Here is a 20,750-nt window from a genome sequence, read left to right as displayed (position 1 = left end):
AATTGCTGGCAACTATACGGTGATAAATAACCTGCCTCAAAGACGACCAAAGTGTTCACAGTAAACTTAAGCTACTGGAAAGCCCAACACCTGCACCTTATGTGCAATATTTTCTGAAATAGAATCTATCGTATCTATGCCACATGCAGATGAAATGAGACATACGATAAATAGAACAAACTGGTGACTATTATTTTAGTGTAAGACACCAAACTGTCAGTATTTCAACCAGTGGGTTGAGTTTTCGTGTAGAAGAAGGTGATACACATCAGAAATTTATTTGGTTTACCTGGAACCTGAGTCGAGATATTTACAGGCAGAATTACTTCCCAACTCATTCTCTGCACATGTTGGCAGGTTGCCTCCAATTCCATGCGCTCTAATTTTTGTTGTGACACTTCAATAGAATTGAGTATCCGTAAGAAAGGTCAGTAACAATCTAACAGTTAAATTACATGATAATCATACATACCAATGGACTAGGGATAAACTCAACCTACCGGAAAATAATAAATCATTACGTGCCAATAGAAAATAATACTCACTGTGTAACTGCTACACTAGTCAGAGGAGTTGTGGGAGCTCCTTTCCTGTGAACATAAAATGGATAGAATCATAAATTTATTAGGCACAAGTGGCACACCTCATCCAAATACAGATTTTGATTGGTAGCCATCCAGCTTATGATTGTTACAGTGAAGGAGGAGTGTCTGCACACTCTGAGCATTTTAACTAAGTGCCACTCTCCTGGTTTCTGTAACCATGCAATTCAGATGATTTTAAAATTGGAATAATGCTCACTTGAATGCCTCAATCCTGTCTCCACAACACCTCCACGCAGTGCTTTCCACCTTTTGCAAAACACTTTAAAACAGTGTCCTCTGTTTCTCTCTGTTATGAGCAGGAGCAGTCTCTTCTTCACTACTATCTTCCAGACTCCCCATCATTTTGAGAACTTCTATCAAATCTCCACTTAGTCTTCCCTTCTTAAAGAGAAACTGTCCCAATTTCTCCAATCTTTCCTCATAACTGAAGTGCCTCACTCAGGAATAATTCTTCTGAACCTGTCCTGAACTCTCTACAATGCATTTGTATTTTCCAGAACTGCATACAATACTCCAGCTGAGGTCTAACCAGTAACTTCTGTAAAGTTAATCACAAAGTCGCCACTTTTCCGCTCTATGCCCCTATTTATTTATGAAGTCTAGAATATTTTGTATAATTTAACAACAGCTTTTTCTACAATCCTGCTACTTTTAAAGAATTGTGCATATACACCCAGATTTCTTTGCTCATGCACATACCATACAATTTTTCTCAACTTTTTTTAAACCAAAGTGCATCACCTCACACTTCTCCGCATTGAATTTCATCTTCCATCCTCCACCAACATGTCAATGTTCTTTTGAATTCTACACTATCCTCCTCAGAATTTACAATTCTCCCAAGTTATATGTCATATGAAAGTGATGCCTGCATACCTTGATCTGTATCGGGAATATGTATATGTATTGGGAATACGTATCGGGAAAAGATTAGATTAGATTCCCGACAGTGTGGAAACAGGCCCTTCGGCCCAACAAGTCCACACCAACCCTCCGAAGAGTAACCCACCCAGACCCATTTCCCTCTGACTAATGTACCTAACACTATGGGCAATTTAGCATGGCCAATTCACCTGACCTGCACATCTTTGGACTGTGGGAGGAAATCAGAGCACCCGGAGGAAACCCATGCAGACACGGGGAGAATGTGCAAACTCCACACAGACAGTTGCCCAAGGCTGGAATCGAACTTGGGACCCTGGTGCTGTGAGGCAGCAGTGCTAACCACTGAACCACTGTGCCGCCCCAAAAAGCAAGAGTCCACAACGCCAACCCCAGGAGATTCCAATACAAATCTTTGTGAATGGTACTGTACCATGTATAATCATCAGTGAACATCCCCATTTCTGAATTTATGATGAAGGGAAGGTGTTTTATGTCTCAGATGGTCAAGTCTGAGACACCGCTGCAGTGATGCCCTGGGGCTGAAATGATTGACCTCCAACAACCCTAATCATCTTCCTTTGATTCTAACTAGTGGCGGGTTTTCCTCCCAATTCTCAATTACTCCAGTTTTGCTGGGAGTTCTTGATGTCCTACTCCATCAAATGACGTCCTGGTATTAAAGCAGTCACTCTCACTTCATGTCTGGAGTTCAGATCTTTTGTCCATGTTTGCAACAATGCTGTAATTATGTCAGGAGCTGAGTGAACCAGGCAGAATCCAAACTGAATATCAGTGTGCAGGTTACTTTTATTGGTCAGAGTATTGAGTACAGGAGTTGGGAGGTCATGTTGCAGCTGTACAGGACATTGGTTAGGCCACTGTTGGAATATTGCATGCAATTCTGGTCTCCTTTCTTTCAGAGAGATGTTGTGAAACTTGAAAGGGTTCAGAAAAGATTTACAAGGATGTTGCCACGGTTGGAGGATTTGAGCTATAGGGAGAGGTTGAACAGGCTGGGGCTGTTGTCCCTGGAGCATTGGAGGCTGAGGGGTGACCATATAGAGGTTTACAAAATTGTGATGGGCATGGATAGGGATAGGGCATGGGGTCGTGGAGGGCATAGGTTTAGGTGACAGAGGAAAGATATAAAAGAGACCTAAGGGGCAACTTTTTCACACAGAAGGTGGTACATGTATGGAATGAGCTGCCAGAGGAAGTGGTGGAGGCTGGTACAATTGCAACATTTAAAAGGCACCTGATGTCCACAGTGACTGCATGCTGGTCACTCCTACCATTATTAGGATGGACAGACTTAGTGTCCAATGGTTAAACTCGTGTGGAGGTGGGAAGTTTTTTTTTTTCTCTTGTTGACCCTGCTCAGAGCAAATTTAACAACTTTGTCATTTTGGTCAAGGTCAGTTCAACCAGTTGTGGTGCTACCAACATTGAATTCCCTACCCAAAATACATTCCGTGCCCTTGCGGGCCTCAGTGCGTTTCCTCCAAGTGGTGTTAACGCAATGATTCATCAGCCAAGGTGACAAAGTAACGTTGCACATCAGTAGATGGGCTTCCCTACCCATGTTTGACTGTATGCCATAAGACTTCACAATTTGGAGTCTGAAGTTTGAAGCAGTTTCAGTTTCTTGTCAGGCCATTTAATCAGACAGTTAGTTATCAACCCCACTGCTGTTGGTATGTTGCCACGCACAGGTCAGTCCATGTGTTCCTTTCAGGACATTAGTAAGGCTCATGAACGTCCTCAGACTAGTTTTTGATTCAAACTTCACCAAATGTCACAGTGAAATTCAAATGCACATTCTCAGAACATCTAGATGCTCTGGATTAACTGGCAACAAACATTACCAATATCAATCACTTGTCAGTTTCACATCCAGTTTCTATTCTCCTCTAGACTTTCTGCAGTATTGGCTCTCAGTCTCTGTTATAAGCTTAGCCTTAATATCTTTTGTTATATTGTATGCTTCTTGATATCTTAAGGCGCTCATGGTTGGGAAAGCTCTGAGCTTTTCTTTCCAGTTAGAAAAACTCTCCTACAGTTCTGACAGCTTAATCTTCAAGCAGCAACTTCCAGTTCTTTTGCAAAATGACATATCAACTTTGTAACACAGGAATTATTACAAATAATCACAAAGAAACACTACTAATTAAAAGAGAGAGTGTAAACAATGATTAACTTGACAAAATTGCTTGACACCTTTCTCTGATGAGTTCCCAATCTCAAATTTACCAAATTAAAGAGATAAAGGGAGGACAGGACAACAAGAATCTGAATATATCTGAATTATCGTTCATTCCAAGGACCAGTGGAAATGCTAGCAACATTGTAATGTCTCCAATGTGACTATTGCATTGCCAGTGTAAATCAATAACACAGACTCACATCAGTTCAGGCATCGGCTACCTTCATGCAGCTGTACACATTGAGCAAGTATGTTGTTTCACAGATAGATTCCAAATTAAAGGAAAAACTGAGCCAAAAATATCAACACTGTCAAGACTGAACCTTGGAAGTTTTGAAGCCATTGCAGCTCATTTCCATAACAGAAAGCAGTACATACATCCGCACCTAGAGCCCATTGGATGTTAAGGACAAAGGGGTCAGGTAATGCTTCAACTGCCAAAATAAAACTTAAAACACTGAAAAAAGAAAGTTCAGGAGAAACACAGAAGCTCTGGCAGACAGAAGTAGAGTTAATGTCTCAAGTACGATGTAACTTCCCTTCAAACAGGAAGTCATAGCGGACTCAAAATGAGATTACAGATTATTTCTCTTACTGTTAAATGTTTCTCTTTCCGCAGAGGCTGCCGACCTGCTCAGTTTCTCCAGTGCTTTCTACTTTTCATTCAGATTTCCAGTATCCAGAAAGACAGAAGTGGATAGAAAAAAATTGCTATGTAAGGGAAACAAGGCTTATGGGGTTGATGGGAATGTGAAATTAAAAATACAGACAGATTAGCCACGATCTGAGTGAATGTTTCATCAGGCTTGGAGGTCCATGTAGAAGAAAAACTTAGGAAACATTGTTTGTGTATAATCAGTCATGGCCATTTGGCTTTTTGCAACTGGCTTCTTGGAAACACTGTCCAAATTAATACCAGACGGATTAAAAATTAATTCTTGTAAAATTACATTCTTGTTTTGCAGCAGTTTATCCATTTAGATGTTAGCTAAGTCCACGAACAAAGTCCTACAACTTAGAGATATATAATAGACAGATTCATGCCCAGGAAACATACCCATCAACAATCTCCTTAAAACTCAATTTTAGGAGTCTATCAGAAAATTTCCTCTTTTCTTAATTTCTTATGCCGTTGTATCACTACTGGTAGAATTAAGGTAAAATACTAGAATTGGATGATGTGTAGAAAATGACATCACATTACCCTCACAACATATACTACAGAGACTTTAGTTGTTTTATTCCAGACATCTGGAAGTTTATCAACAACTAAGAACAATACTAATATAACATCTCAGACTTAAATATAGTCTGAAGTCTTCACTTATTTACATTGCTATCACATTATATAAATAGTTAACACACTAACTGACTGACTGGTTGGCTGAAAATGTGTTGCTGGAAAAGCGCAGCAGGTCAGGCAGCATCCAGGGAACAGGAGAATGGTTGGCTGTCTAACTTCCTGCTGTTCTGTACACAAGGTAAAAAGGAAACTTGTTATATTAGAGCACTGCATGTCATGATCTCATTTACCTGTCTTAAGAGTTTAGTGCCTTACTGAGATCTGTACAATAACACAATATGTTGTAAGGAGTATAATATTTATCTTATTGAGACAAGAGATCACACAATCGCAAATGCCCAAATCTAAAATTAAAAGTTAATATTAGAACCATTCAGACCTTGCAGCAAAGACATCTTAGAATTTTGTGGAGTAAGTGAAAGCAATAAATCAATGTAGTGCTTTTGGCTTGCAAAGGATCAGGTATTACAGATACTCCACAACTTAGAATTAAAACTTAAAAGAATATAGTAACAAAGTACAGCATTAATAAAAATGCAAAGTTGTACTAACAATAACTATGAAACTGTGCAAAACTGATAATGCAGCTGCTATAAGTCACTATCACTTTGTGCAGGGTGCACTGAAACAAGATGCTGTTACCTTTATGAAATACACAAAGTGACCTGACTGGAAATTTTGTTCTCTAGTATGACAACATTGTCAATAGTGTATTCACTAATCAGCTTTAATTGCAACAAGCAATTTTCTCATGTTACTCAGTGTTAGTTTCAAAACAAATCAATGAAGTCTAATTGTGTGTAGGCTGATAACATGTTGGCTTGCTTACAGCCAGCAACAAAGGAGAGGTGCAAGGGAAACACTTTCAGCCAATGAGCTCGTCACTTTTGGTGGCAAGCAAAAAGTCAAGAATCACACATAAATTTCCATTAATCAAGTTATACAATGAAACATACATTTTCATAGTTTGGTCAAAGTTATTAGCGTGAAAAACAGGATGAATATAGCTAGGATCACAATGTACAATTAAAACAAACTTACCAAAGACAACAGTTTCCACAGACAAGTGCAAGGGCATTATTCCAGCCATAAACAGCAACTGGGAAGTTAAATGCAGTGATAATTCCGACTAGACCAAGTGGATTCCATTGTTCAATTAGAGCATGTCCAGGACCTTAGAAAGATTTCATGGAAGTCAAACGTAAGTTAATCACATTTAATGGGGGAAAGAGGTTGGCGGGGGAAAACGGATCGAAGGTGGGTGGACTTTAGTGAGCCAGATGTGTTTTAAGCTCATTGATGATTATAATCAGCAAAACTACAAGTAGCTTTCCATTCCACATTTCTTAATTTAAATTCCAGTTGTCATGGTGAAATTTGAACCACTGTCCTCACAGCATTGGCTTAGGCTTCTGGATATATTAGCCTGGTGACATTATCACAGTGCCAATATCTCCCAGCAGTATTTCTAAGGAACATTTAAACATTGATAGTGATTACAAAATTTACAATATCTTATGACATATCAATAAATGTAGTTTTAATGAATCAAATGAAAACTATTTTGCCTGTTGGCAGAGTTTGTGCAAACACAGGTACGCAACCCTTTATCTGAAATCTGAAGTCTTTCTCGTGCAGTTTTTTTTCTCCATAACAAGGTTGTTTGGCATACAAACAGTTAACCCAGCTCCACACCCACTCAACCCACATCACTCAGATGTGACATGGCGGCATGGACCAGTACTGGCAGGCGTCAATTCTGTCTCAGCGCTCATAGTACTCACAGGTGCGTCTGATGTTCGGTAAGATTTTTTTTAAATTTCACCGTGAAACTGTCACTTATAGAGTCATAGAGATGTACTGCATGGAAACAGACCCTTCGATCCAAACCCCGTCCATGCCGACCAGATATCCCAACCTAAATTAGTCCCTCCTGCCAGCACCCGGCCCATATCCCTCCAAACCCTTCCTATTCACATACCCATCCAAAAGCCTCTTAAATGTTGCAATTGTACTAGCCTCCACCAGCTCCTCTGGCAGCTCATTACATACATGTACCACTCACTGCATGAAAAAGGTGCCCCTTAGGTCCCTTTATATTTTCCCACTCTCACCCTAAACCTATTCCCTCTAGTCCTGGACTCCCCAACCCCAGGGAAGAGACTTTGTCTACTTATCTTATCCATGACCCTCAACCTCCATCTAGTCTACACCTGACATATGCTTCCTTCTTTTTCTTAACCAAACTCTCAATTTCTTCAGTCATCCAGCATTCCCTACACCTACCAGCCTTTCCTTTCACCCCAAGAGGAATATACTGTCTCTGGACTCTCGTTACCTCATTTTTGAAGGTTTCCCATTTTCCAGCCATCCCTTTACCTGCAAACATTTGCCCCCAATCAGCTTTTGAAAGTTCTTGCCCAATACCATCAAAATTAGCTTTCCTCCAATTTAGAACTTCATCTTTTGATCTTTTTCCATCACTATTTTAAAATGAATAGAATTATGGTCGCTGGCCGCAAAATGCTCCCCCACTGACACCTCAGTCACCTGCCCTGCCTTATTTCCCAAGAGTAGGTCAAGTTTTCCACCTTCTCTAGTAGGTACATCCACATATTGAATCAGAAAATTTTCCTGGACACGCTTAATAAACTCCACTCCATTTAATCCCTTAACACTATGGCAGTCCCAGACTATGTTTGGAAAGTTAAAATCCCCTACCATAACCACCCTTTTGTTCTTCCAGATAACTGACTCCAAAGTCCAAAAAATTCAGGATTCAGAAAACCAGCTGACCCCAAGGGTTTCGGATAAAGGATTGTGTAGCTGTACCATCACATTTTACGTGCCACCCTGCCAGATATAAAGATAATTGCAAAAAAGCATTGCAATTCTATCATGAAAAACAAGCTTGATAATGGTGTTCAAACATCAAATGTACTTGGTCAACGATCAGATACCGAAATGGCTGTACAAAACAGTTTCCTCACTAACCCATGATTATATGGATTCCGTTGATGTCAAACAACACAGGATATTTGGCTAAAAGTGTAACTGCAGTGACATAGTTGCTACTCAGCGCTCCCTGTTTGTCTCGGATTATGGTAAATCACTTCCTTGTTGCCAAAAATGCAGATTTTGTTCCACTGTGTTTACCAAATACATAAATAATGTACTAAGCAACAAGGGTCAGAATGGCTTCACTTACGTTCAGATGGTAGCACAGGCCCTCCAAACATGCGAGACAGTCCAACCGCATAGTCACAGATATCAATATATTCCTGAACCTCTCCGACACCCTCAACTGAAATTTTCCCCATCTCCAAAGATACCTTAAAACAAAAGAAAAAAAAACAGTATTAGAAACTTAAATGCAACCCAATGTACAATCAAATTCAGAAGGAATAAATATCAATTGTTGCTGTAAGCATACATATTAAATGATCAGACTACCATTGAGAAGTATTCATGCAAAAGTGTCACTTCACATTAAAAGCCAAAACTGATCACACGCTCCAGTCTCCAAAATTGGTTGTAAGTTAAATCAGATATTTAAAAAAAGAAATTAAGCTAACTAACAAATAAACCCAATTATGAATATGCATTCTTTATTCTTACACAGGATTTGAGTATATTTGACAGTAAGGTGCCTTCTTGAATCACTGCAGCATATCTGGCGTAGGCGACGTTCCCTCAGTCACCGCTGCAGATTGGTCTTCCTGGGAGTCAGCCCAAGGAAAGCGATAGACCCAGACAGATCCGGCCATGCACATGGGTACTGTGCAGACCGACAGGCAGAAATACTCACAGCCATCTTCAACCTCTCCTTCCTACTAACCAAAGTCCCCATCTGCTTCAAGAAGACCACCATCATCCCAGTGTCAAAGAAAGCATGTGCAATGTGCCTTAATGGCTACCGCCCAATGATTCTGACCTCCATAATCATTAAGTGCTTTGTGGGCCATAACCAGCCTCTCGTCGACTCTAGCCTTCCTCGATCCCTTTCATCTTGTTGTTCACAAAACAGGTCCACAGTGGATGCCATTTTCCTGACTCTATGCTCATGCCTGGAATATGTGGATTACAAGGACTCCTATGTCAGACTCCTATTCATAGACTACAGCCCTGCCTTCAACACCATAATCTCTGCCAGACTAATCTCAAACCTCCAAGACCCAAGTCTTGGCTCTACGCTCTGATTGCAGTCTTGGAAGCAGGAATCTGAAGATCCAGTTAAAGTGAAGTTAGACAACGACACCTCCCCCAGAATAATCCTCAACATTGGAGACCCCCAAGGATACATACTCAGCCCTCTGCCGTACTCCCTGTATACCCATGATTGTGTAGCCAAATTCCGAACAACATAATCTACAAGTATGCTGATGACATCACGGTGGTAAGATAGACATCAAACATTGCATCAGAACACAGAAAGGAGATAGAGGGCTGTGTGTTATGGTGCAATGATAATAACCTCTCAATGTTGCCAAAACTAAAGAACTGATCAATGACTTCAGAAAGAAAGGAGAAGGACACCCCCCCAACTTCAGCAATACAGTAAGGTGGAAAGGGTCGAGACCATCATGATTCTCAGAGTGATGACAACTGAAAACCTGTCCTGGACTTCTCATGTGGGTGTCAATGGTCAAGGCACAACCTCAGGTGCCTTCAGAAATTCAGCATGACCATAAGGGCCCTCACCAATCTTTACAGATGCCCCACAGAAAGCATACAGTTCGGGTGCATAATGCCCTGAAATGGTAACCGCTCTGTCCAGGACCATAAGAAACTACAGCAGGTTGTGCGCACAGCCCAGACCATCACAGACGCCAAACTCCTATCCATGGACTCCAGTTCCACATCTCGTTGCAGTGGAAAGGCTGCCAACATCAAAGACCCCTCCCACCCTGGTAATGCTCTCCTCCAACCTCTTCCATCAGGCAAAAGATACAGAAGCTCAAGCATATTAGGCTGCTGTACGGACTCTCTAACCTCAAATATTGTTGATCTTGCTTTGTGCATCTCTTGTGCAGTATGCCTCAGACCATCTCGAAATCCTTTAATCTCAATTCCTTGTTTGATATCATCTGCCTGTACTACTTGCAAAACAAAGCTTTTCTCTGTAATTAGCTACATGTGAGTATAGTAAATCAAATCAAAATGTTTGTTTTATAATCTGCCATATAACAATTATACTTTAAAGGATCTAGAGTCAGACAATAATTGCAATTGCTTGTAAATTTCAAATGCCACACCAATGATTTGTTTTCTTTAAAAAGAAAAGATAGTTGTTCAATTACGATTTACCATTATGATGGAGAGAATAGTCTGGCAAGATACACAAATTGTCCAGGTCACTGCTCAGAGTAAATAGAAGTAATGCTGCTACAAGGTAACAGATGGAAGTTGATATGAGGCACTAACTCCAATGCAAGGATTTAGAAAGCCCTTAAGAAATCAATTATTTATTTACCCAAATAATTTTAGGAAACTATTTAAATAAATAACTGTATAAACATTATTTAAGTAAATAAATCTCTGCATGTAAAACAGTGAGCAGTTCTTTTCAAGGTAATGGAATTTTATACAGAGGCCATTAATTTGTACTTTCGTAAGGCAATTGAAACTTCCAGAATTCAGTGAAATGACAAAAATATTTGTTAGATGCGAGACTTTTGCACAAACTGACATAGCAACATTGCACTATCAATTAGAGTCATAGAGATGTGCAGCATGGAAATCCTCCAACCCTGGCAACACCCTTGTAAATCTTTTCTGAACCCTTTCAAGTTTCACAACATCTTTCCGATAGGAAGGAGACCAGAATTGCACGCAATATTTCAACAGTGGCCCAACCAATATCCTGTACAGCTGCAACATGACCTCTCAACTCCTGTACTCAATACTCTGACCAATGAAGGAAAGCATACCAAACGCCTTCTTCACTATCCTATCTACCTGCGACTCCACTTTCAAGGAGCTATGAACCTGCACTCAGGGTCTCTTTGTTCAGCAACACTCCCTAGGACTTTACCATTAAGTCCTGCTAAGATTTACTTTCCTAAAATGAAGCACCTCTCATTTAACAGAATTAAACTCCATCGGTCACTTCTCAGCTCATTGACCCATCTGGTCAAGATCCTGTTGTAATCTGAGGTAACCCTCTTCGCTGTCCACTACACCTCCAATTTTGGTGTCATCTGCAAACTTACTAACTGTACCTCTTATGCTCGCATCCAAATCATTTATGTAAATAACAAAAGGTTGAGGACCCAGCACTAATCCTTGTGGCACTCCACTGGTCACAGGCCTCCAGTCTGAAAAACAACCCACCACCACCACCCTCTGTCTTCTACCTTTGAGCCAGTTCTATATCCAAATGGCGAGTTGTCCCTTTATTCCATGAGATCTAACCTTGCTAATCAGTCTCCCACGGGGAACCTTGTCAAACGCCTTTCTGAAGTACATACAGATCACATCTACCGCTCTGCCCTCATCAATCCTCTTTGTTACTTCTTCAAAAAACTCAATCAAGTTTGTGAGATATGATTTCCCACGCACAAAGCCATGTTGACTATCCCAAATCAGTCCTTGCCTTTCCAAATACACGTACATCCTGTCCCTCCGGATTCCCTCCAACAACTTGCCCACCACCAAAGTCAGACTCACTGGTCTATAATTCCCTGGCTTGTCCTTACCACCCTTCTTAAACAGTGGCACCACGTTTGCCAACCTCCAGTCTTCCGGCACCTCACCTGTGACTATCGATGATACAAATATCTCAGCAAGAGGCCCAGTAATCATTTCTCTAGCTTCCCACAGAGTTCTAGGGTACACCTGATCAGGTCCTGGGGATTTATCCACCTTTACACGTTTCAAGACATTCAGCACTTCCTCCTCTGTAATCTGGACATTTTGCAAGATGTCACCATCTATTTCCTACAGTCTATATCTTCCAAATCACTTTCCACAGTAAATACTGATACTAAATACTCATTTAGTATCTCCCCCATTTTCTGCGGTTCCACCTTGCTGATCTTTGAGGGGCCCTATTCTCTCCGTAGTTACCCTTTTGTCCTTAATGTATTTGGAAAAACCCTTTGGATTCTCCTTAATTCTATTTGCCAAGGCTATCTCATGTCCCCTTTTTGCCCTCCTGATTTCCCTCTGAAGTATACTCCTACTTTCTTTATACTCTAAGGATTCATTTAATCTATCCTGTCTATACCTTACATGTGCTTCTTTCTTTTTCTTAACCAAACCCTCAATTTCTTTAGTCATCCAGCATTCCCTATACCTATTAGCTTTTCCTTTCAACCTGACAGGAAGATACTTTTTCTGGATTCTTGTTATCTCATTTCTGAAGGCTTCCCATTTTCCAGCCGTACCTTTACGTGTGAACATCTGCCTCCAATCAGCTTTCGAAAGTTCTTGCCTAATACCGTCAAAATTGGCCTTTCTCCAATTTAGAACTTCAACTTTTAGATCTGGTCTATCCTTTTCCATCACTATTTTAAATCCAAGAATTATGGTCGCTGGCCCCAAAATGCTCCCCCACTGACACCTCAGTAACCTGCCCTGCCTTATTTCCCAAGAGTAGATCAAGTTTTGCACCTTCTCTAGTAGGTATATCCACATACTGAATCAGAATATTGTCTTGTACTCACTTAACAAATTCCTCTCCATCTAAACCTTTAACACTATGGCAGTCCCAGTCTATGTTTGGAAAGTTAAAATCCCCTACCATAACCACCCTATTATTCTTACAGATAGCTGAGATCTCCTTACCAATATGTTTCTCAATTTCCCTCTGACTATTAGGGGATCTATAATATAAGCTGAAAATGTGTTGCTGGAAAAGCGCAGCAGGTCAGGCAGCATCCAGGGAACAGGAGAATCGAAGTTTCGGGCATAAGCCCTTCTTCTTCCTGAAGAAGGGCTTATGCCCGAAACTTCGATTCTCCTGTTCCCTGGATGCTGCCTGACCTGCTGCGCTTTTACAGCAACACATTTTCAGCTCTGATCGCCAGCATCTGCAGTCCTCACTTTCTCCTCGGTCTATAATATAATCCCAATAAGGTGATTATCCCTATCTTATTTCTCAGTTCCACCCAAATAACTTCCCTGGACGTATTTCCGGGAATATCCTCCCTAGTAACAAAGCAAGCAAATTAAGTGCTGAAAAATAACTTGCACAACCATGCTTTCTCCCAATGTCAACCATCAAAATCTCCAGCCAATGATACATACCAGATTGCCTAGCACTTTAAGTTTCTTTCTCAAAGCATCTCCAATCTGTCTCACGATTTCTCCTCGTTTTGGTGCTGGAATCTGGACAAGATTTAAAAAGAAAGTTTTTTTAATTATTTAGCTTCTCAATTTATTTTTAAATATTAAACAGACAAAAGCTCACTGAATAAGATTATCAGTTAAAGACTGAAAATAAATATTTACTCTATGCAACGGAACAGATGGAATTACAAAGGCAGCTTATGTAGTCAGAATACATTGACCTAACAACTTGGTTCTAGTTATCCTTCTAATGACCTTCAAACTGCTACGCCAAATGTATTTCAACAAAATATTTGAGAGTGGCTACCATACAAAGATGGGTTTTGTCAGCTCCTGACCTTATTACAGCCTTGGTTCTATTATGTATATAAAAGCAGAACTCCAGTGCGGAGGACGTTGCGAATGGCTTTGAAGTGTGACATCAAGAGCTTGAGCAAAACTGGAGTGAATGAGAATAAGGGGAAATATCCCCACTGGTTGGAGTCATGCCTGGCACATCGGAAGCTGACTGTGGTCATTGGAGGTCAGTTATCTTAGCACTAGGACATCTCTGCAGGAGTTTCTCAGGGGAGTGTCCTGGGCCCAACCACCTTCTGCTGCTTCATCAATGACCTTCCCTCCATCATAAGGTCAGAAGTGGGGTTTTTGCCAATTGTTACACAATATTCAGCACCATTCACCACTTCTCAGATAATGAAGCAATGCATGTACAAACGAACAACAACTGGACAATATGCCACATGAAGTTGATAACTGGTGAGCAGTTATACACTTTTTGAGAAGATTTGAAGCTCAGGTTGAGGTTCTGGATGTAGGTTTGCTCGGTGAGAGATATACATACCACAAAGGCAATTACCAACTCCAACAAAATAAAATCTCTTTGAAATTCATCCTCTGATATTCAATGGCAATACCATTGCTGAATAACCCACTATCAATATCCTGGGGATTATCGTCACAAAGAAACTGGTCATACAAATAGTGACCACAGAACAATATAACCTAAGGGAGAACAAAGTAGGACTTTGACATTACAGTTGATCAATCTATAAACTGGCTGTTCCACTTGAAAGCACGAGAATGGCAATTTATTTTCATACTGGAAAGTTCCACGCAAATAAATAATCCAAGAGCAGGTCAGTGGCTTGGAATTCTGCAGGAAATAACTAACCTCCTGACATGCCCAAAGCCACCAGTCAGGAGTGGGCTTGTCTTAAAAATTCCATGCATCTCCTTTGCAAAACAGCCATTATCACTTGCTTGATCCATTGCGCTGACTTACTTGAGAAGTAAAATTTGCTATTCTGGGGTGAAAAGTTGAGGCCAATTACAACTGCAGGAACAGCATATGTGGCCAAAAACAGGTCTGGCGGCAGGGAGGTGACTTATAAGCTGTAAATATACAAAGGCATGATTTTTCACAATGAAAAACCATGGGTCAACTTATATGCCACAGTTCAAGATAACTATTCTGCTGCATAGTCTTATCAATAGATCTTCAGAGTTGCTTTGCATAATTTCACTTAAAAATAACAGAAACTTCCACAGTTAAGATCTTGTTGATTATTTAACTACTTCTTTTTAAGTTGAATTATTGATAAGTAAAACAGAGAAATATCAGATCATCAATAAAATGTGATCAGCCAATTTCCTCCTGAAGGTTTTATTTATTTGCATGGAACTTTCCAGTATGAAAACAATTTGCCATTCTTATGCTTTCAGGTGAAATAGTCAGTTTACAGATAGTTCCACTGTAGTGTCTAAGTCCAATTGCGTTCTCCCTCAGGTTTCAGTGCTCTGTGGTCAACTGTGTAACAGTCAGATGCAGCTTGTCAGACTTAACTGCCAACTTGTTAACCCAACCTATTTAGAAAACATAAAAAGGCAGCAATCAAACACAAGTGGCTTCCCCAAAAGTTTGAATACTCAAGAAGCTGAGTCAGCAGACCAGGAAAGTCCAAAGTTCATTCTTCATCTTGTATGAAATCAGCTGATCTGAAGCAAAGGATTTGGGAAATCAGCTACAATTGTATACTGCAAACTCCTGTGTCATAGTGGGAAGTGAATATGCTAATTAAGCCTTAATGAAAGTGGAAACCAAAATTACCTACTACAGGCAGAATATGGAAACAGAGCTGAAAATGTGCTGGAAAAGTGCAGTAGGTCAGGCAGCATCCAAGGAACAGGAGAATCGACACTTCGGGCATAAGCCCTTCTTCAGGAATGAGGAAAGTGTGTCCAGCAGGCTAAGATAAAAGGTAGGGAGGAGGGACTTGGGGGAGGGGCGTTGGAAATGCGATAGGTGGAAGGAGGTCAAGGTGAGGGTGATAGGCCAGAGTGGGGTGGGGCGGAGAGGTCAGGAAGAAGATTGCAGGTTAGGAAGGCGGTGCTGAGTTCGAAGGATTTGACTGAGACAAGGTGGGGGGAGGGGAAATGAGGAAACTGGAGAAATCTGAGTTCATCCCTTGTGGTTGGAGGGTTCCTAGGCTTAAGATGAGGTGCTCTTCCTCCAACCGTCGTGTTGCTACGGTCTGGTGATGGAGGAGTCCAAGGACCTGCATGTCCTTGGTGGAGTGGGAGGGGGAGTTGAAGTGTTGAGCCACGGGGTGGTTGGGTTGGTTGGTCCGGGTGTCCCAGAGGTGTTCTGTGAACCGTTCCGCAAGTAGGTGGCCTGTCTCCCCAACATAGAGGAGGCCACATCGGGTGCAGCGGATGCAACAGATGATGTGTGTGGAGGTGCAGGTGAATTTGTGGCAGATATGGAAGTATCCCTTGGGGCCTTGGAGAGAAGTAAGGGGGGAGGTGTGGGCGCAAGTTTTGCATTTCTTGCGGTTGCAGGGGAAGGTGCCAGGAGTGGAGGTTGGGTTGGTGGGGGGTGTGGACCTGACGAGGGAGTCACGGAGGGAGTGGGCTTTACAGACCACTCACTCTCTGGGTCACCATAGGAACAATCTAAAATAAAAATTCCTATATAAAAAGAAACGACCACTCAACAACTAATAGTGTTAAGTATTTTGATACCAAACGTGCCAGCTCGCACTTTATAAACCAACTTCATGCATTTACAGCATCTGTTCTTACAACAATCCAGCAAAGAACCAACTCATTTCTAACGTTTATTGTAATTATTTTTGAGCAGTTAACAAATTCCATTGTCAGAGAACCAGTCGTGTTGAGAAAACCCCAATTTAAAAGAAAAAAAAATGACTGGTTAAAATGTTACCCACCAAGAGAGGCATCTGACTGATTTAAAATAGAAGTTTAAGGCGGCGATCAGGCAAATCGGGTAAGCCCAGGTGACTGAAAGCTCTGTCAGCGAATGAAGGACTAAACTGTGAGATTGCAAAGGAGTCCCAAAATGTAAAACAAAAAAGACATAGGAAGTTACAGAAATAGGATGGGCTGAGACCATGGATAGATTTGCAACAATAAAGAATTTCAAACTCACCAACTAAGAACTCGATGTTACTCAAGCAGGCCCTACTTCAAAATAAAATGGAGGCTGCCCAGTATTGGGTGAATTGCTAGTGTACCAAGAAAGAACTTGAGATTTTGTTTGAAGATGTTATAGAATTCAAAAGATAGAGGCAATTCAACTAGGTTTCTGCTCAATAACGATTCCCAGGATGTCGACAATGTGGGATTTTAACAAGAGAGGCACTGTTGATCATTAGCAGAAAGTAATAACAGGCACCATGGTCTACTCCTTTTCTGTTGAAGATAAAACTTACATCAGCCCATACTTTCCATGCTTCTTTTGCCTTTCGTACAGTCTCTTCATAATCTTCCAAAGTGGCCTGCAATATAGCCAAAACAAATTTACATCATCAATATCAGACAATACATCTGAACACAACATTAATAATTTAATAGCATTAAGTTTCAAGTCTGAACATTAAAAAGAACATCACCTGTCTTACTCTGGCTATTGGCTCATTGTTTGCAGGGCAGTAGGAGGTGACAACCTACAAATAAAGCAGAATAGAATAATTGAATCAATATACAGTCTTTGATAGTCAAAGTCATTGAATCAAAGTTCACCTTTAATGTAATTATCACTCCGAGAAAAAGTCATACAGAAAGAAGGGCTAAAAAAATTCAGAAGAGTTAGCTAAGAGGTTTTGAGGAAACTTTCAAAAAAACGAGGAAGACAAATGTTTCAAGAGATAGTTTCAGACAGGATGAAGGTAAAATTGTGAATACAGGTCAATGAATGAAAAATACATAAATAGAAGGGGGACTGTGAATATTGACAGGTTTGCTGTTACAGCATGTTAGTTTTCTGTGTTCCTTGTATGTGTTCAAAGTCTCCCTGAATATCAATATTTAGAAGTTCACTTCTTTTATAATACTTGCTTTTGTTCTTATAGCCAAAATGGATAACCTCCCACTCACCCATATTTTACTATGTCAGCCACCTTGTTGCCCAGTCACATTGAGCATGCATGAGCACCACTTTTACCAATTATTTAAAAGATTTATTTCAGGAAATCAACTGTATTCATAAAAAGAATGTGGTGGATGCTGTATATATAACTTTTAAAAGGCACTTGTTGAATTACCACAAGGAAATCTGAAAGAATTATTAATGGATGTGATATTGTTAGGAATGTACTCACATGATAGACAACAAAGTTAAAAGTCACACAACACCAGGTTATGGTCCATCAGGTTTATTTGGAATCACCAGCTTTTGAAGGTAACCACCTGATGAGGAAGCAGCACTTTAAAACTAGTGATTCCAAATAAATCTGGGACTAAACAAAGGTGCACAATAATTAAATCTGATTCATTTCAGTGTTCTCACTATTCTCCAAGACAGGAGTTGTTTTTAAGGGCCCATTTATAACATCTGCTACTGGTCTATTCCTCCTGCCAGATTCTCACCCTCTGCTTGTCTGGCAGATGTTTGAAGGCTGACTTCCACAGCCTTTTTGAGAGAAATCATAGAGAGAAAATCCCAACAAACAAAAATCCTCAGTACAACCTATCCCCATTGAATAATGGCATAGCTAGGATGTACTCGATGGATTCAAATTAATGAATTTTAGTTTCAAAATTATATGTGAGAGATTTGTTGGCTTATAATTGGTATTCCTGTTGCACCTCCTTGCTACAAATCATTTTCTTTCTACAATTGGTTTCCTTGCATTCTGAACAGTCTAAGCCCAAAAGTTTAACCTTCATATCTCCTTTCAGCAATGTTTTGAATTCTGAAATAAGACTGCAAAATTCTGGAAATGTCCGTCAAAGCAACATATGTAGAGAGAAAAACAGAGTTAACATTTCAGGTTAATGATGTTGACCTGATCGATGAACCATTAACTTTTTTTTTCTTCTCACCAGCCTAAATTGAGTATTTCAATCCTCACTTTCACTTATTTCAATAATTTGCTAATCTTACTTCTGATTAGTTTAGAATGGGGCCAAAAGGCTGCTATTTGGCATTTAACCTATTCACCACCTCCTACTTATGCAGCACTCCTGATATGCCAGATGGTCAAATCCTTGGAATTTTGGTGCAGCAACACCACAGGCAAAAGAAGAGTTAAAAAAGATGAGCCAAAATGGTGCAACTATTACAAAAATTGAATTAAATACTTAAACTCCGGATTTGATAGCTTTTCTGTACATATTAGACATGCAAATCAACAGTACTGTAGGGAGTACTGTGCATTTCCTTGTGCATTACTGAAACCAACTCAGTGAAAATCAGAATAATCTGAAACTATTATCGAGGGTTCTTCCAGCCATTTCGTTGTAAAAAGTATTGCAGATAGGTATAGGTTTTGACTGGATAGGAAGTTGCATAATGAATCCTCTAAGAATACATAGAAAGCTGCAGTCTAGCCGTTGAGTGAATCTCCGCGCAAACTGCAGGACCGTCTGACCTTACAAACGTCAAACTAAAACAGCAACTCCAACACTACTTACTGCTCAAAAGTCAAAAAGCACTCAATTATTGTGTGAAACTGGAGAAAGAAAGGTTAAAAAGAAAGATTAGTCTGAAATATTAGTCCATGATCCAAAATAAGGTGGCTGCCAGAACTTGCTCGGGCAGGGGTCAGGCTTTCTGGGTGAAATCCGGTTTGCAATAGGCCGTACTACAAAGCTTTAGCGACAGCAAGTGCTTCTCTGGAAGAGCTGTCTCTCTGCCGCTGCTCACCTCTCCTCGCCCTCCCCAGCTCCCGTTAAAAACGCCGGAGTTGTCCTCCTTCAGACCCAGCTCTTTAAGCCAGGCGTAGTCGGGCCGCTGGATGAGTAGGCTGGACATAGCTGCAGACAGCCTCCAGCCACAGAAAGCCTTCTTCCCTCGGAGCAAAGGCCTCGCGAGGGACAGCGTTACTCGCTGCATCCTATCAGCAGAGCAACGCAAAATCGCAATTGATTAAGCAATCGCACACACTTCGCAGCAATCTGTAGAACGCAGCCTGCGCCTGTGTGATTGGCAGCAGCGCATGCTACCCACGTACAAGGACAAGGCAATGATGCAAAGCGCTGGAAGCGTGAGTTGCACATCAGCGTGATCCTGGATTGCCAGCCTTGCCCTGGACTCCGTTATTCTAAAAATAGAACAGTAGCACATTGACTGACTGTGCACTCCCATTATAAAGAGGGGTAAATATATACCCAATTCGATTTAAAGCATTTCCCTTTCTGCGTTTACAATAGATAGTCTCTAATATATAGTGAAACGTCACTGAAGCAGTAGACAAGTTTTAACATGAAGCTGCATTTTAATGCACAAAAGCTTGATCGTTTTTAAGGAGGGTGTTAAAAGAGAGAGAAAGATGGAGAGGAAGCTTAGGGCATCGAACTAGCTGATAAAAGTAAGGTCACCATAGTCCCAGATCGCTCTGTCATCAGAGATAGGCTACTGGTGGTGGTTTAAGCTGAGGGTCACCACACCTCAGGCAAGGGGAGTGGTTAAAGAGGAGTGTCCTTCATAGGAGAAAGTGAGGACTGCAGTGCTGGAGATCAGAGCTGAAAAATGTGTTGCTGGAAAAGCGCAGCAGGTCAAGCAGTATCCAAGGAGCAGGAGAATCCTGAAGAAGGGCTTATGCCCGAAACGTCGATTCTCCTGCTCCTTGGATGCTGCCTGACCTGCTGTGCTTTTCCAGCAACACATTTTTCAGTGTCCTTCATAGTCAGCTTTGCCAAGGCAGTAAATGAACCTATACTGTTGGTATCACTCGGTGTCACGTGACCCCCCTACTAGTTGATAGGACCGTTATGATGGAAAGAATATCAGGGTGCACAAGCCAAAATTGAAGGCATGTGAAATTCTTAGAGGATTGTAGATGATGTTCCATCTATTTGTTCCTTTGTCTGGTCACTGCATTAGGTAATTATTTCATGATTGCTGCCATTGGCCTTGCCCATGTGTTAAAAGGACCAGTGGTTTATACAATTTGTTTGATTTACTGGGCTTATGGGTTGCTGCTCACCAACCAACCTGGCT

At 40.9% G+C, this 20,750-nt stretch overlaps 1 protein-coding gene across 1 annotated transcript in view; it reads right to left on the bottom strand.

Moving 5' to 3' along the window:
- aldh7a1 (aldehyde dehydrogenase 7 family, member A1) overlaps positions 1-19,716 on the bottom strand; it is a 50,188-nt gene extending 30,472 nt beyond the window's left edge. The window contains exons 1-7 of the mRNA XM_043711952.2: positions 19,455-19,716; positions 17,200-17,253; positions 17,020-17,085; positions 13,247-13,327; positions 8,205-8,328; positions 6,038-6,170; positions 546-590 (exon numbers count right to left, since the gene is read on the bottom strand). Coding sequence (XP_043567887.2) covers positions 546-590; positions 6,038-6,170; positions 8,205-8,328; positions 13,247-13,327; positions 17,020-17,085; positions 17,200-17,253; positions 19,455-19,643 — 692 coding nt within the window. The 5' untranslated portion in view covers positions 19,644-19,716. The remainder of the gene's footprint in view (positions 1-545; positions 591-6,037; positions 6,171-8,204; positions 8,329-13,246; positions 13,328-17,019; positions 17,086-17,199; positions 17,254-19,454) is intronic.
- Positions 19,717-20,750: the final 1,034 nt, after the last annotated feature.

Source organism: Chiloscyllium plagiosum, unplaced genomic scaffold (assembly GCF_037043375.1).
Source record: "Chiloscyllium plagiosum isolate Xiang-an unplaced genomic scaffold, Cpla_swu_hap1 HiC_scaffold_2, whole genome shotgun sequence".
NCBI lineage: Eukaryota > Metazoa > Chordata > Chondrichthyes > Orectolobiformes > Hemiscylliidae > Chiloscyllium > Chiloscyllium plagiosum.
The sequence above is the reverse complement of the archived record's forward strand: the minus strand, read 5'-3'. Positions and strand labels throughout refer to the sequence as shown.